Genomic DNA, 15486 nt, shown 5'->3' on the forward strand with positions numbered 1-15486 from the left:
TTCGGGCCGAAACCCTGAAGGAAATAGGCAACGTTTCGGGTCGAAACCCGGAAGGGTTTCGACCCGAAACGTTGCCTATTTCCTTCGCTCCATAGATCCTGCTGCATCCGCTGAGTTTCTCCAGCATTTTTGTCCCGAAACGTTGCCTATTTCCTTCGCTCCATAGATGCTGCTGCACCCGCTGAGTTTCTCCAGCATTTTTGTCCACCTTCGATTTTCCAGCATCTGCAGTTCCTTCTTAAACCCCAATTTTTTTTCTTCTTCTATGTTTTCTAAAGAACCATTGCCAATAATGATTTCTTCTTCTTTCGGAACAGCCCTAGATCTGTGTGTTTGATTCTCCTCTCCGCCTTGTTTTCTCGACAGCCTGGCTTGCTAGCGGGAGACGGTCTGAGCCTTCTGGCTGGGAACCCACAGCACCATCAGCAGGGGATGAAGTTGGAAGCGGTGATGGAACAGTTACAGCGGCAGCAACAGGCCCGGTTGGAGATGGAGGGCAGGGAGAGGAAGGACAGGGGCGTACGGGAGGCCCACGTCTTCTATGCCCAGCAGTTTGCCGCCCAGCAGGCAGCCTTGGCGGCTTCGTCCCGGACACCGACGGGCTCCGCGGGCAGCGGGCCAGCCCTCTCCGGACCCTCGCGGGCCGACTCTGACCCCGACGAAGATGCCTTTGAGGGTGAGGAGCCGTGCAGCGATCTGGAGGAGGAGGAAGAGGAGGAGGAGAGGGGGGAGGAGATGGTGAGAAGAGGCCACGGGGACTTGGAGGAGGAGGAGGAGGAGGAAGGAGACGAGGTGGAGGGAGAAGAGGAGGAAGATGAGGATGAAGAAACAGAAGAGGAGTATCTCAGGAAACAGGCAGCTCCAGTCACGCCGGCTCTACGACTACCTCATGCCCACCGCCCATCAGTCAGTGGACAATCCCTCAAACCCACAAGCGCGCGGCCCAGCTCGCCAAGCCAAGCACATTCAAAGTCACCCACCGCCCACCACGAATGGGGCTTCGAAGAACAATTCAAACAGGTAACGCCTTCTGTTGTCCCCTCTCCATTGTACCTCCAGAGTTAAATGCCGACATGTCTGAATCACAGTGTTGAATGCCTTTATGTTTATTTTGAGTTTGGAGATTCAGCGCGGAAACAGGCCCCTCGGCCCACGGAGTCCGCGCTGACCAGCGATCTCCGCACGCTTCTTCTTCTTCTTGAGTATGGCGTGCACAGCCTAAAGTTGTAGGACAACTTATTCTATTTGATCTTATTTGATTGTGCACGCCGGGCTGATTGCATTCGTTGCATTCGTTGAAACAGGGTGGACCACGTGAAGGTTGTAATCTCCCACCCCCTCCGCACACTAACGCTATCCTACACACACACACACACACACACACACACACACACACACACACACACACACACACACACACACACAACAATTGCTACAGTTTTATCAAATACTGTTTTGAGCAATGTGGGTGAATCTGTGGAATTCATTGCCACAGATGGGTATTTTTAAGGCAGAGATTGATAGGTTCTTGATTAGTACGGGTGTCGGGTTATGGGGAGAAGGCAGGAGAATGGGGTTAAGAGGGAAAGATAGATCAGCCGTGATTGAATGGCGGAGTAGACTTGATGGGCCGAATGGCCTAATTCTGCTCCTATCACTTATGATCTTATGAACTTGAACAAAATTGGAACAATTTTACCGAAGCCAATTAACCTGCAAACCTGCACGTCTTGGGAGTGTGGGAGGAAACCAAAGATCGCGGAGAAAACAGAGAGTGTGGAATTCTCTGCCTCAGAGGGCGGTGGAGGCAGGTTCTCTGGATGCTTTCAAGAGAGAGCTAGGTAGGGCTCTTAAAAATAGCGGAGAGCTAGATAGAACTGTTAAAAATCAGCGGTACTGATTGGGGATGATCAGTATTGATCACATTGAATGACGGTACTGGCGCAAAGGGCCAAATGGCCTCCTCCTGCACCTATTGTCTACTGTCTATTGTCTAAAACCCACGGGGAGAACGCACAAACTCCGTAGTCGGGATCGAACCCGGGTCCCTGGCGCTTGTAAGGCAGCAACTCTACCGCTGCTCCACCGTGGATGCCCGCAAAGTCTGACGTCGTATTTGTCTCAGCTGTGACTGCGTTGAGGTAGGAGGGCCATCTAACCGCGAGCGTGTCCCGTTGCAGGGAGCACTGTTGTTGATTCATCCCCGGGTGAGGGACTACTGTGCAGTTCCGAATGTGTCGCGGTTGTCGTATTTAACTTGACGCCAGGACTATGATCGGCACAAAACCTGTCGCTATTCACCCCCCCCCCCATCGAGGAATTTTATTCCCATCGCGGTTAACTTTCTGCACAAAATTGGGAAAGCATTGACTTTGTGTTCAGCTGCCCGCCTCGCCTTTCTTCACATCAGTCTGAGTGAGTACTGAAGGAAGGGCCTTTTATGTCACCACAACCGCAATGTTACAAAGACTGGCCAAGGTCCAATTTGGCTTCACACTAAAGAGAAGAGTAACAGCAAACAAACTGTGTGATAGCATTTTGCAGCGTGTTGCTGCTAAGAGCACTGTACAAAGACTGTGTCGGAAGGAGCTGCAGATGCTGGTTTACACCGAAGATAGACACAAAATGCTGGAGTAACTCAGTGGGATGGGCAGCATCTCTGGAGAGAAGGAATGGGTGATGCTTCAACAGACAATAGACAAACGGTGCAGGAGTAGGCCATTCGGCCCTTTCGAGCCAGCACCGCCATTCAATGTGATCATGGCTGATCATCCCCAATCAGTACCCACGTTCCTGCCTTCTCCCCATATCCCCTGACTCCGCTATTTTCAAGAGCCCTATCTAGCTCTCTCTTGAAAGCATCCAGAGAACCGGCCTCCACCTGAGGCAGAGAATTCCACAGACTCACCACTCTCGGTGAGAAAAAGTGTTTCATCGTCTCCGTTCTAAATGGGTCAGTTTCGTGTCAAGACCCTTCTTCAGACTGGTTTTCAGACCAGTTTCGCTGTCCTCCTGATTAATTTTTACTGTTTATACACTGTGTTGTTTCCTTGCCCTCAGCCATCAATGACCCATTCTACATTTCCACTGCTTTGATGTATCATTTTCAAACCTTGCCCTTCCATATCTCTGTCTCCCTCTCTCCTAACTCTCAGTCCGAAGTACAGTCTCGACCCCGAAATGTCGCCCATCCCTTCTCTCCAGAGACGCTGCCGCCGGTCCCGCTGAGTTACTCCAGCATTTTGTGCCTATCTCCAAGGAATAAAGTCTGATAGAAACATAGAAACATAGAAAATAGGAGCAGGAGTAGGCCATTCGGCCCTTCGAGCCTCCCAATTGTTCAAGCGCTTTTGATTGCAACATGCGCCTTAATTTAGTTCAACAAAGAAACTGACAAGTTACTAAAGAACCATTCGATATGATCATGGCTGATCATCCAACACAGTATCCCATCCCTGCCTTCTCTCCATACCCCCTGATCCCTTTAGCCACAAGGGCCACATCTAACTCCCTCTTAAATATAGCCAATGAACTGTGGCCTCAACTACCTTCTGTGGCAGAGAATTCCACAGATTCACCACTCTCTGTGTAAAAAATGATTTCCTCATCTCGGTCCTAAAAGTCTTCCCTCTTATCCTTAAACTGTGTGACCCCTAGTTCTGATGAAGGGTCTCGACCCAAAACGTGGCTTATCCCTGTTCTCCGGAGACGCTGCCTGACACACACTGAACGTTTTATCCTTCTCCCGTTATGTATTATGTTTACATGTTTAGGAAAGAACTGCAGATGCTGGAAAAATCGAAGGTAGACAAAAATGCTGGAGATATTCAGTGGGTGAGGCAGCATCTATGGAGCGAAGGAAATAGGTGACGTTTCAGGTCGAGATCAGGAAGCATCTATGGAGTGAAGGAATAGGTGACGTTTCGGGTCGAGACCCGCAAGGGTCTCGACCCGAAACGTCACCTATTCCTTCGCTCCATAGATGCTGCCTCACCCGCTGAGTTTCTCCAGCATTTTTGTCTACCTACTATGTTTACATATTTTCTTGTGCTTTTCACGGGGCGACTTGACGCAAGAGTTAACCAGAGTTTAACATCGTGGGAACCTCGTGCGATAACAGTACGGCATTCGTGGACCACCGTGGACCACCGTGGCGCTAACGGCAGGTACTCGTGTAACTTGGTGACTCGGCAGAAAATTCAAGCAAGTTTGAATTTCTCCAAGAGTGACTTGTACACTTGTGGTTGAACATTGCAACATTATATGGACGTAGTGGCCAGTGCGATATCCGTAATAACTCTTGCGGGTACCGTGGGAACTCCTGCGAACGGTGAACCCGGAAGCTGGACAGAGGGGACAGAAGGTGAGTAAAAATTGTCTTCTGTGGGATTGAATTTAAAAAATAAAGATTTGCATCCGCATATGGACATCAACTTATTCATGAGTTATGTTAATGAGATTCCAGAAAATAACTCATCTTTAAAAGGGACTTTACTGAAAGGTCCCGCATTTTTATGGACCGTGAGACATTTTTCACATGTACTTCTTTGAGAGATACAGCTCGGAGTCCTCGCCGACTAGCGATCGATGCCTTTCCGAAGCAGGGTCCGGAACGCTACCAATCAATGTTGTACAGAGATCCGTGTAAGGAGTGAACTGCACATGCTGGTTTAAACCGAAGACAGACACAAAACGCTGGAGTAACTCAGCGAGTCAAGCAGCATCTCTGGAGAAAAATAGCTGATGTTTCGGGACGAGACACATCTCCAGACTCAATTCCGATTAGGATGTCTGAAGAAGGGTTCCGATTCGAATCGCCACCTATTCTTTTTCTCCAGAGATATCGAGACCCTTCTGATATGCTGCCTGTCCCGCTGAGCTACAGGTTGTGTCTACCTTCGTTTTAATCCAGCATCTGCAGTTCCTTCCTGGCCGAACCCGATTGAAAGATGAGAGGCTGGGCGATAGAGCACTGGGTGTGACAAGGATCAGGCTTCAGTAAGCAAAGTAAAGAGAGGTGGCAACGTTATGGAAATGAAGCGGGTAATCCGAGTGATGGCGAGACGGTATCCTCTAATGTGTCGGGAAGAACTGTAGATGTTGGTTTGCGCCGATGATAGACACAGTAATACTGGAGACAGACATAAAATACTGGACGGGCAGCATCTGGATAAAAGGAATGGGTGACGTTTCGGGACGAGACTCTGAAGAAGGGTCTCGAACCGAAACGTCACACATTCCTTCTCTCCAGAGATGCTGCCCGTCCCGCTGTGTTACTCCAGCATTTCGTGTCTATCTTCCGTATGCTCTGTGATGGTCATCTCGGAGTCAAGTGGCAACTCTGGTCTGTAGTCACGAGGAACTGCAGATGCAGGAATCACGAGCAAAACACAGAGCGTTGGACGAGCCTGACCCTTTGAGTTCCTCCATCACTTTGTGTTGAAGTCAGGTCTGGACATTGCTTGGCTCAGTCTCAGGCGCCGGCTAACTAGGAAGGTCGAGTCAAAGTCCAGCACTAACACTCAAGAAATAACGTTTGCGGCCTGATGTTCCCAATATTTAATTGAAATCATTAATAAAGTAAATAAATAGATACCGGTCTAATCAGTATCTACGGGATTGGACAGGCTAGATGCAGGAAGAATGTTCCCGATGTTGGGGAAATCCAGAACCAGGGTCCCAGTTTTACAGTCTACCGTGGGAACTCTTTAACTCAGTAAAGTAAAGTAAAGTAGCCTTTATTGTCATATCAGCGCACAGGCAGCAGTTGATTGTTGCTCTATTCAGTTTCCCAGGGGGTCGGGACGGGACTGGAGTTGGGAGGGAAAGGTGGGGGAGTCGAGGGAGAGGAGGGGGAGACAGATGGGGGTGTCTTCATTTACTGGCGGCGGGTGTCTGTCACTGAAACAGGCAGGTGAGATTTCACATCCACCTTGTGTGTGCCTCTCTCTCTCTCTCCCTCCCTCTTACACAGGCTGAGAGACTCTGCCTCTGTGAGTGTACGTCTCTTTCTCCCCCTCTCCCACACACAGTAAGACCGAGGTACTATGCTCAGTCCATCTGTGTCTCCCACATACACAGTAAAACATGTCTCCAAATGAGCCAATTCAACCAAGGGAGGATATTTATAGTGTGTGAAAAAAAAGTTACATCATTTGTGTCACGTGTAGTTCACGATGTTCATTCAAGATTTAACGGGAAAGCTCGGGAGACGGACAAGTCACTCGCACAAATAACAGAAATGCCGAGTACCGTGGGAATTCTTTATCTACCCCCGTTATATCGTGCGAGACTCGTGCTGGACCACGACCTCTTCATTCTGGTGACATCTTGCGTCAACTCGCCCCGTGAAAAAGCCCCATTAAGTCTGAAGAAGGGATTCATCCCGAAACGTTGCCTATTTCCTTTGCTCCATAGATGCTGCTGCACCCGCTGAGTTTCTCCAGCATTTTTGTCTACCTTCGATTTTCCAGCATCTTAAACAATAAAACACTATTGACTCTTGAGTTACGGCAGCACTTTGTGTCATTTTGGGGTATAAACCAGCATCTGCAGTTCTTTGCGATTCCGTCATACTTTCCCATCTCTCATGCTGTCATCTTAGCCTGACCTTGCTAAGGAGAGGATGTGGGATATGTTAAATGCTTGCCATAACACAGGGGGGAGATGCCAATTGATCTATTTGGACTCATGCCAACTCTCGTGGGAGCGGTCCCATTAGTCTCGCTGCTCTCCTTATTTCTCCGTACCTCTTGCAACCTTTTCTGTCCGGCATTAGAATGCAGAACAGTACAGCACAGAGACAGGCCCTTCAGCCCACAATATCCCTGCTGAACACGATGCACAGAAGCATAGAAACATAGGAAATGGGTGCAGGAGTAGGTCCCTCGGATATTCGAGCCAGCACCGCCATTCAATATTGTAGACAGACCCCAGACACACTGTGTGATCCAAAATCATCTTTAATCAGCACATAGACTTTAACAGTATAAGGATGGTTAGATGTCAGAACATCCCAACTGCTGCTCGAACTGAGCAGTGCCGGAAGCAAGTGTTTATATAGAAACATAGAAATTAGGTGCAGGAATAGGCCATTCGGCCCTTCGAGCCTGCACTGCCATTTGATATGATCATGGCTGATCATCCAACTCAGTATCCCATCCCTGCCTTCTCTCCATACCCCCTGATCCCTTTAGCCACAAGGGCCACATCTAACTCCCTCTTAGATATAGCCAATGAACTGGCCTCAACTACCTTCTGTGGCAGAGAATTCCACAGATTCACCACTCTCTGTGTGAAAAAATGATTTTCTCATCTCGGTCCTAAAAGACTTCCCTCTTATCCTTAAACTGTGACCCCTTGTTCTGGACTTCCCCAACATCGGGAACAATCTTCCTGCATCTAGCCTGTCCAACCCCTTAAGAATTTTGTACGTTTCTATAAGCGCTATATAAACGTTATAGTGGGGTGGGGTTAGTGATGTTAACTTATATGTGATTGATTGGCATGCATAATCAATCTACATCCTTCCCCCTTAAGACTAAGTGTAAAAGGGCACCCCATGCCATGGAGTTAAACGTACTCGCCATATCTACTGACACGACCCAAGTGCGTGCCTGATCATCCAGAATCAGTTCCCCGTTCCTGCTTTCTCCCCATATCCCTTGATTCCGTTAGCCCTAGGGGGTCGGCCATTTTGAACTGAGATGAGGAAAAACATTTTCACCCAGAGAGTTGTGAATCTGTGGAATTCTCTGCCACAGAAGGCAGTGGAGGCCAATTCACTGGATGTTTTCAAGAGAGAGTTAGATTTATCTGTTAGGGCTAACGGAATCGAGGCATATGGGGAGAAAGCAGGAACGGGGTACTGATTCTGGATGATCAGCCATGATCATATTGAATGGCGGTGCTGGCTTGAAGGGCCGAATGGCCTACTCCTGCACCTACTTTCTATGTTTCTATGTTTATTGTGGTATACACGGCAATAATAAACCAAAAAGTAGTTGTCCCCAGGTTATGTCATGGTTCCTTTTGTATGAATTATCTATAAGCCCATTGGGTTAACATATGATGAGTGTTTGACGGCACTGGGCTTGTACTCGTTGGAGTTTAGAAGGATGAGGGGAGACCTCATTGAAACGTACCGACTAGTGAAAGGCCCGGATAGAGTGGATGTGGAGAGGATGTTTCCACTAGTGGGAGAGTCTAGGACTAGAGGTCACAGCCTCAGAATTAAAGGACGTTCCTTTAGGAAGGAGATGAGGAGGTATGTCTTTAGTCAGCGGGTGGTGAATCTACAGAATTCATTGCCACTGAAGGCTGTGGAGGCCAAGTCAGTGGATGTAGACTCTTGATTAGTGCGGGTGTCAGGGGTTATGGGGAGAATGAGGTTGAGAGGGAGAGATATAGATACATAGATACATAGAAAATAGGTGCAGGAGTAGGCCATTCGGCCCTTCGAGCCTGCACCGCCATTCAATATGATCATGGCTGATCATCCAACTCAGTATCCCGTACCTGCCTTCTCTCCATACCCCCTGATCCCTTTAGCCACAAGGGCCACATCTAACTCCCTCTTAAATATAGCCAATGAACTGGCCTCAACTACCCTCTGTGGCAGAGAGTTCCAGAGAGTCACCACTCTCTGTGTGAAAAAGTTTATTCTCCTCTCGGTCCTAAAGGATTTCCCCCTTATCCTTAAGCTGTGACCCCTTGTCCTGGACTTCCCCAACATCGGGAACAATCTTCCTGCATCTAGCCTGTCCAACCCCATAAGAATTTTGTACGTTTCTATAAGATCCCCTCTCAATCTCCTAAATTCTAGCGAGTCTAGATTCTAGATCAGCCATGATTGAATGGCGGTGTAGATGGGCTGAACGACCTCATTCTGCTCCTACCACTTGTGAATGAGAGGGAGAGGGAGCGTTGAGAGATGGGGAAGAGAATTTTTCTTGACAAAGTGGAGAGGCTATTAGTGTAACTGTACCACGGGCCAGAGTTGGTAATCGCTGCCATCTGTTTGCATGGAAATTGAAACTGTGATGTTTGGCGCTGGGCCAGAGGAAGCTTTCAAAGAACAGTGACTGAGCTGGGGAGAGCCTCTGGCATAATCGCTGTGTTTTTGGACGAGTATCAAAAGATTTATAGCGGTGTCGTGCCAGCAATGCTTGGCTTGTCAAGAAGGCAGCGCCTTGAACAGGATTGTGCGTATGTGCAGGTGCCTCGGAGTTGCTGAGCTTGTAATTTAATTAGCTGCCAGCTGTCATCGAGGGTGTCTCGAGGAAGCAGGTTCCCTGTCGGTGAGAGCAGGCTCCCGGGGCTGAAGGAAGGCAGGCCTGTCCTCCCGCAGATAGACTCGAAAAGCTGGAGTAACTCAGCGGGACAGGCAGCGTCTCTGGAGAGGCGTTCCCCATTCGTCACCCGTTCCCCAAACGTCACCCATTCCTTCTCTCCAGAGTTGCCGCCTGTCCTGCTGAGCTTGTTTGGTTTATTTGTTTCGAGATACAGTGCGGGAAAAAACAGGCCCCACCGAGTCCGCACTGCCCAGCGATCCCCGCACATTAACACTATCCTACGCACACCAGGGACAATTTACACTTATACCAAGGCAATTTACCTATCCATGTACCTGTCTAACTGTTTCTTAAATGTTGGGATAGTCCCTACCTCAACTACCTCCTCTGGCAGCTTGTTCCATACACCCACCACCTTCTGTGTGAAAATATATAGGGACAATTTACACTTATACCAAGGTTATTTACCTACAAATCTTCACATCTTTGGAGTGTGGGAGGAAAGGAGAATCTCGGAGATTGAATGGCGGAGTAGATTTGATGGGCCGAATGGCCTAATTCTGCTCCTATCACATGATGTTATGAACTTGAACAAAATTGGAACAATTTCACCGAAGCCAATTAACCTGCAAGTCTTCACGTCTTTGGGACGTGTGGGAGGAAAGGGAAGATCTCGGAGAAAACCCACGCGGGTCACGTGGAGAACGGGCAAACTCCGTATAGATAGCGCCCGTAGTCGGGATCGAACCCGGGTCTCCGGCGCTGCAAGGGCTGCAAGGCAGTAACTCTACCGCTGCGCCACCGTGCCGCCCTGTGTGTGTCTATTTTCGGGTTAAACCAGCACCTGCAGTTCCTTGCGACACGGGCCTGTCCTTCTGGTGGGCTGGGCTGGGTTGGGCTCCAAGTTTGCCGCGGAGCCCTGGAAGAGCACGATGTACCACCAGAGTGATGCATGTATTGTAATCATGTGTTACCTTTGACAATATCCGCTGACTGAGCCCATGACTAAACTGAGCAAATGTGTATAAAATCATGAGAGAAATAGATCGGGTAGATGCACACAGTCTCTTGCCCAGAGCAGAGGAATCGAGGACCAGAGGACATAGGTTCAAGGTGAAGGGGAAAAGATTTAATAGGAATCTGAGGGGTATCTTTTTCATACAAAGGGTGGTGGGTGTATGGAGCAATCTGCCAGAGGAGGTAGTTGAGGCTGGGACTATCTCATTGTTGAGGAAACAGTTTGACAGGTACATGGATAGGACAGGTTTGGATATGGGCCAGATGCGGGCAGGTGGGACTAGTGTAGCTGGGACATGTTGGTCGGTGTGGGCAAGTTGGGCCGAAGGGCCTGTTTCCGCGCTGTATCTGTGACTTTAAATGTCTAGACTGCTGTCAGGTACACAGCTAGTTTCCGTTTCACTGGTTGAGCAGTGAAACACTGGCCCGCTGCCAGGGAGAATTCCCCTGATTCTTTCCTGGGAAGTTTTTAATCTGACGGGGCAATGGGAAACGTTATTCCTTGTAGAATCATACAGCACTGAAGTGGACCTTCGGCCCAACTTGTCCATGCCGACCAAGCTTGTAGAAACGAAGAACTGCAGATGCTGGTTAATACACAAAAGGACACAAAGTGCTGGAGTATCTCAGCGGGTCAGGCAGCATCTCTGGAGAACATGGAATAGGTGAAGGGTCTCGACCCGAAACGTCACCTATCCATGTTCTCCACAGATGCTGCCTGACCCGCTGAGTTACTCCAGCACTCTGTGAAATGTCACCTATCCATGTTCTCCACAGATGCTGCCTGACCCGCTGAGTTACTCCAGCACTCTGTGAAACATCACTTATCCATGTTCATCCAGAGATGCTGCCTGACCCGCTGAGTTACTCCAGCACTCTGTGAAACGTCACCTATCCATGTTCTCCACAGATGCTGCCTGACCCGCTGAGTTACTCCAGCACTCTGTGAAACGTCACCTATCCATGTTCTCCACAGATGCTGCCTGACCCGCTGAGTTACTCCAGCACTCTGTGCCCTTTTGTGTATTAAAATCTGACACTGTGCACTTTAACCACATGTGATTTTTATTTCTATTACAAATCTCAAATTTTGGAGCACTTAGGCAAATAAATAAATGATGGGTCTGTGTCCCAAACATTATGGAGGGCACTGTAACTCAGTGGGACAGGCAGCGTCTCTGGAGAGAAGGAAGGGGTGATGTTTCGGGTCGAGACCCGTCTACAGACTGATGTGCGGGCGATTGCTGGCCGGCGAGGACTCAGTTGTGTTTAATAGCCTAACGGCTGTGGGGAAGTAGCTATTCCTGAACCTGGACGTTGCAGTCTTCAGGCTCCTGTACCTTCTTCCTGATGGCAGTGGTGAGATAAGTGTGTGGCCAGGATGGTGTGGGTCCTTGATGATTTTGACTGCCTTTTTGATCCCTGGAACACTGTGGTTCGATGCCAAATTTATTTTCCGCTGACTAAACGGATTTTCCAGTTAAAGCAAAACCCCTCTCTCTCGCGATGTTCACCGTCAGTTTATTTTCTGTGCTGCCGTTTTTAAACTAATTGGACTATTGAGTTTCTGCATCCACTGCGGTTCACTGAGGCACTTTAATCTGCCTGCCAAACAATGATATTACATTTCCCCGTTCTTCGAAAGAAAGGGAAGCTTCGTGAATGCCACAGAGGTTGATGGACTAACCTGCTGCATCGAGCTACGCCTCTCTGCAATCTGCCACCCCCAGGCAGGCTTTGCAAGGAGTCTGAAGAAGGGTCTCCACCCGAAAACGTCTCCCACTCCTTCTCTCCAGAGATGCTGCCTGAGTTACTCCAGCTTTTTGTGTCTATCTTCGGTTATCTTCGGTCACTTTTCATAGTGTCTCTGTGATGTCTTTATTATTTATTTTACTCTGATTATATGTTTATATTCCTGATAATCTATGTAAGGTGTCCTTGAGATGTCTGAAAGGCGCCCAACAAATAAAATTTATTATTATTATTATTATAGTTCTCTATATTATCCCGCTTTCCCCTCCACTCCTCGCCCGCTAAGGGGAAATTTTGCAGCGGGTTAATAATCTGCAAACCTGCACGTCTGTGGGATGTGGGGATGAACTGGCGAACATGCAAACTCCACAAAGACGGCAGCCGAGGTCAGAATCGAACCTGGGTCTCTGGAGCAATGCCACGGATGGTTAGCATGGATTTGGTGGGCTGAAGGGCCTGTTTCGGTGCTATATAACTCTATGACTGTGGAGGCAATGCTGCATTGTCAGGAGTACTTGTCGATTTTATTCCAAGGCTCTGTCTTCTGGAGGAATGTAAAACGTCCCTCTAAACCTTTCCCATCCATGTACCTGTGCAAAGATCTTATAAATGCTATTATAATACCTGCCTCAACTACCTCCTCTGGCAGCTCGTTCCATACACCCACCACCCTCTGCGTGAAAAAGTTGCCCCTCGTCTCCCGATGCAATCTTGCCCCTCTCACCTTAAACCTTTGACCTCTGTTTTTTGATTCCCTTACGCTGGATAAAAGACCCATTTATTCACCTCATGATTTTTAAAAAACTCTATAAGATCGCCCCCTGCACTCCAAGGAATAGAGTCCGAGCCTGCTCAACCTCTCCCTGAAGCTCAGACACTCGAGTCCGGGCAACAGCCTCGTGAAACTTCTCTGCACTCTGAAGAAGGCTCTTCACCCGAAACGTCACCCATTCCTTCTCTCCAGAGATGCTGCCTGTCCCGCTGAGTTACTCCAGCATTTTTGTGTCTTATCTTCGGTTTAAACCAGCATCCGCACTTCCTTCCTGCAGTCTCTCCAACTTAAATCGCCACGATTACGCCTTGGAATCGCTTAATAGCCCTGTCCCACGGTACGAGTTCATTCCAAGAGCTCTCCCGAGTTTAAAAAAAATCAAACTCGTGGTAGGCGCGGAGAATGAACGTAGCGGGTACGTCGGAGCTCGGGGACGTCTCTTAGCGGCTCGTAACGCTAACGGCAGGTACTCGGGAAGACTCTCTAACGGCAGGTAAGCACGGGAAGACTCGTGAAGATTTTTCAACATGTTGAAAAATGTCCACGAGAGCCCCGAGTACCGACGAGCGGCCATTACCGTAAATCTCCGAGTTGGAATCAGGGCAAACTCGGGAGAACTCGTACCGTGGGACAGGGATTTAACGCTACCTCAGCGCCGCATTGAACCGACGAGTTAGATCCCGCCCCGCGCCTTGAGCCCCTGTCCTCCTCCTTGGACGTGTGCTCCTGTTGCCTCTACCTCGAGTCCATGATAAAAATCAATAGCAGGCTAACAAACGGAGAGGGAAGGGAAAGAGGCCTCGTTACAAACCATTAGCGGGACACGGCCCACGGAAGTGATTTAATTTGGGCCTTGTGTGTGTTTATGTGAGAGCTCTCTGGCGTTCAGTCATGGAGGGTGGGGTGGGTGGTGGGGGGACAATGTGAACCTCCCCCACCCCCACCACTCATGCACACAGAAGAAATACCAGCAGTACAACTCGTGAGAGAAAGATGCTTGGCATTTTATTGAGCTGTCTTGCAGGGCCTTTAATTAGTATTCGGGGAGTCTGGTAAATAGCCACTGAAGCTGTAAAAACAGAATTTCTTAATGATCGGGTAAGGCAACAAAACTCAGACCACGAGTAACATCCCACATGTGCCTTTTACTTTTTAAAAGAAAATAAGGCATTTTTATTTCTGGTTCAGGTTAGTTTATTGTGTACCGAGGTGCGGTGAGAAAGCTTTCTTGTTGCTGTTGCGTGCTATCCAGTCAGCGAAAGACAATACATGATGACAAGTGGGATTGGAAAGAACTGCAGATGCTGGTTTAAACCGATCATAGACACCAAAGAGTTTAAGAAGGAACTGCAGATGCTGGAAAATCGAAGGTAGACAAAAGTGCTGGAGAAACTCAGCGGGTGCAGCAGCATCTATGGAGCGAAGGAAATAGGCAACGTTTCGGGACGAAACCCTTCTTCAGACTATCAAGCTGTCCACATTGTACAGATGCAGGATAATGGGGATGACATTTAGTACAAGGTAAAGTCTGATTAATGATAGTCTGAGGGTCTCCAGTGAGGTAGATAGTAGGTCAGGATTGGTTTCTAGTGGGGTGGGTGGATAGTGGGGGGGAGGTAAATCCTCTCTATTTTAACTTTGGTGCTGCGGTTCCTAATTTGGTCATCGTTCAGTAGTTAGGAGGCTCTAGTGATAAAATGGCTTTCTCCCCTCGAAGATGAAAGTCATTCCAGGGAACTCATTCACGTGTCTTGTGCTTGGGGCTAAATTATTCACGCTTTCTGCAGTTCCCTTAGGTGTCTTGAGAAATAAGTCTGTCCTCTGAGGCACAGCTGGCTGTCGGGCAGCAGGAGATGAAACGGAATCAGCTTGTTAGATAAAAATCTAGCGTTCTTTGAAAAGAAAAGTTGACTGGCCAGACTCGCAGCTTATTCGATTAAAGTATATATCCTGTTAATTTTGTAGGAAGGAACTGCAGATGCTGGTTTAAACCGAAGATAGACACAAAAAGCTGGAGTAACTCAGCGGGACAGGCAGCATCTCTGGAGAGAAGGAATGGGCGGAAGGGAACTGCAGATGCTGGTTTAAACCGAAGATAGACACAAAAAGCTGGAGTAACTCAGCGGGACAGGCAGCATCTCTTCAGAAGGGTCTCGACCCGAAACGTCACCCATTCCTTCTCTCCAGAGATGCTGCCTGTCCCGCTGAGTCAGGGGAGAGGGAGTCTCGAGATATGGAAGGGTGAGGTGTGAAAACGACAAATCAAAGCAGACGATGAGATGTATTCTGTGTCTATTTTCGACGGAAACCAGCATTTCCTTCCTACACCTAACAACCTAAAGCTCCCTCAGGGGAAGGGTCTCGACCCGAAACGTCACCCATTCCTTCTCTCCAGAGATGCTGCCTGTCCCGCTGAGTTACTCCAGCATTTTGTGTCTATCTTTGGTTTAATCTCAGCATCTGCAGTTCCTCCCTCCCACCAGACTCCTCACTCCCCCCGCTCCTGTCCCACCACTTAGCTCCACACAGTATGCAGCTTCCCTGGGGTGGGGGAAGGAGTGTGTCGACATTAATAATGGACTACTGTATTAGGGGAAGCGAGATTGTGGGCTGACATCGTGTGGGGGCGGGTGTGCGTGGCTGGATACACAG

General features: G+C 48.7%; 1 protein-coding gene across 2 annotated transcripts in view; it reads left to right on the plus strand.

Moving 5' to 3' along the window:
- Positions 1–369: 369 nt before the first annotated feature.
- Positions 370–15486, plus strand: part of arid3b (AT-rich interaction domain 3B) — a 106345-nt gene continuing 91228 nt past the window's right edge. For both annotated transcript variants that reach the window (XM_033015136.1, XM_033015137.1), the window contains exon 1: positions 370–1020. In XM_033015136.1, coding sequence (XP_032871027.1) covers positions 433–1020 — 588 coding nt within the window. In that variant the 5' untranslated portion in view covers positions 370–432. The remainder of the gene's footprint in view (positions 1021–15486) is intronic.

This window comes from Amblyraja radiata, chromosome X (assembly GCF_010909765.2).
Source record: "Amblyraja radiata isolate CabotCenter1 chromosome X, sAmbRad1.1.pri, whole genome shotgun sequence".
NCBI classification, from domain to species: Eukaryota; Metazoa; Chordata; class Chondrichthyes; order Rajiformes; family Rajidae; genus Amblyraja; species Amblyraja radiata.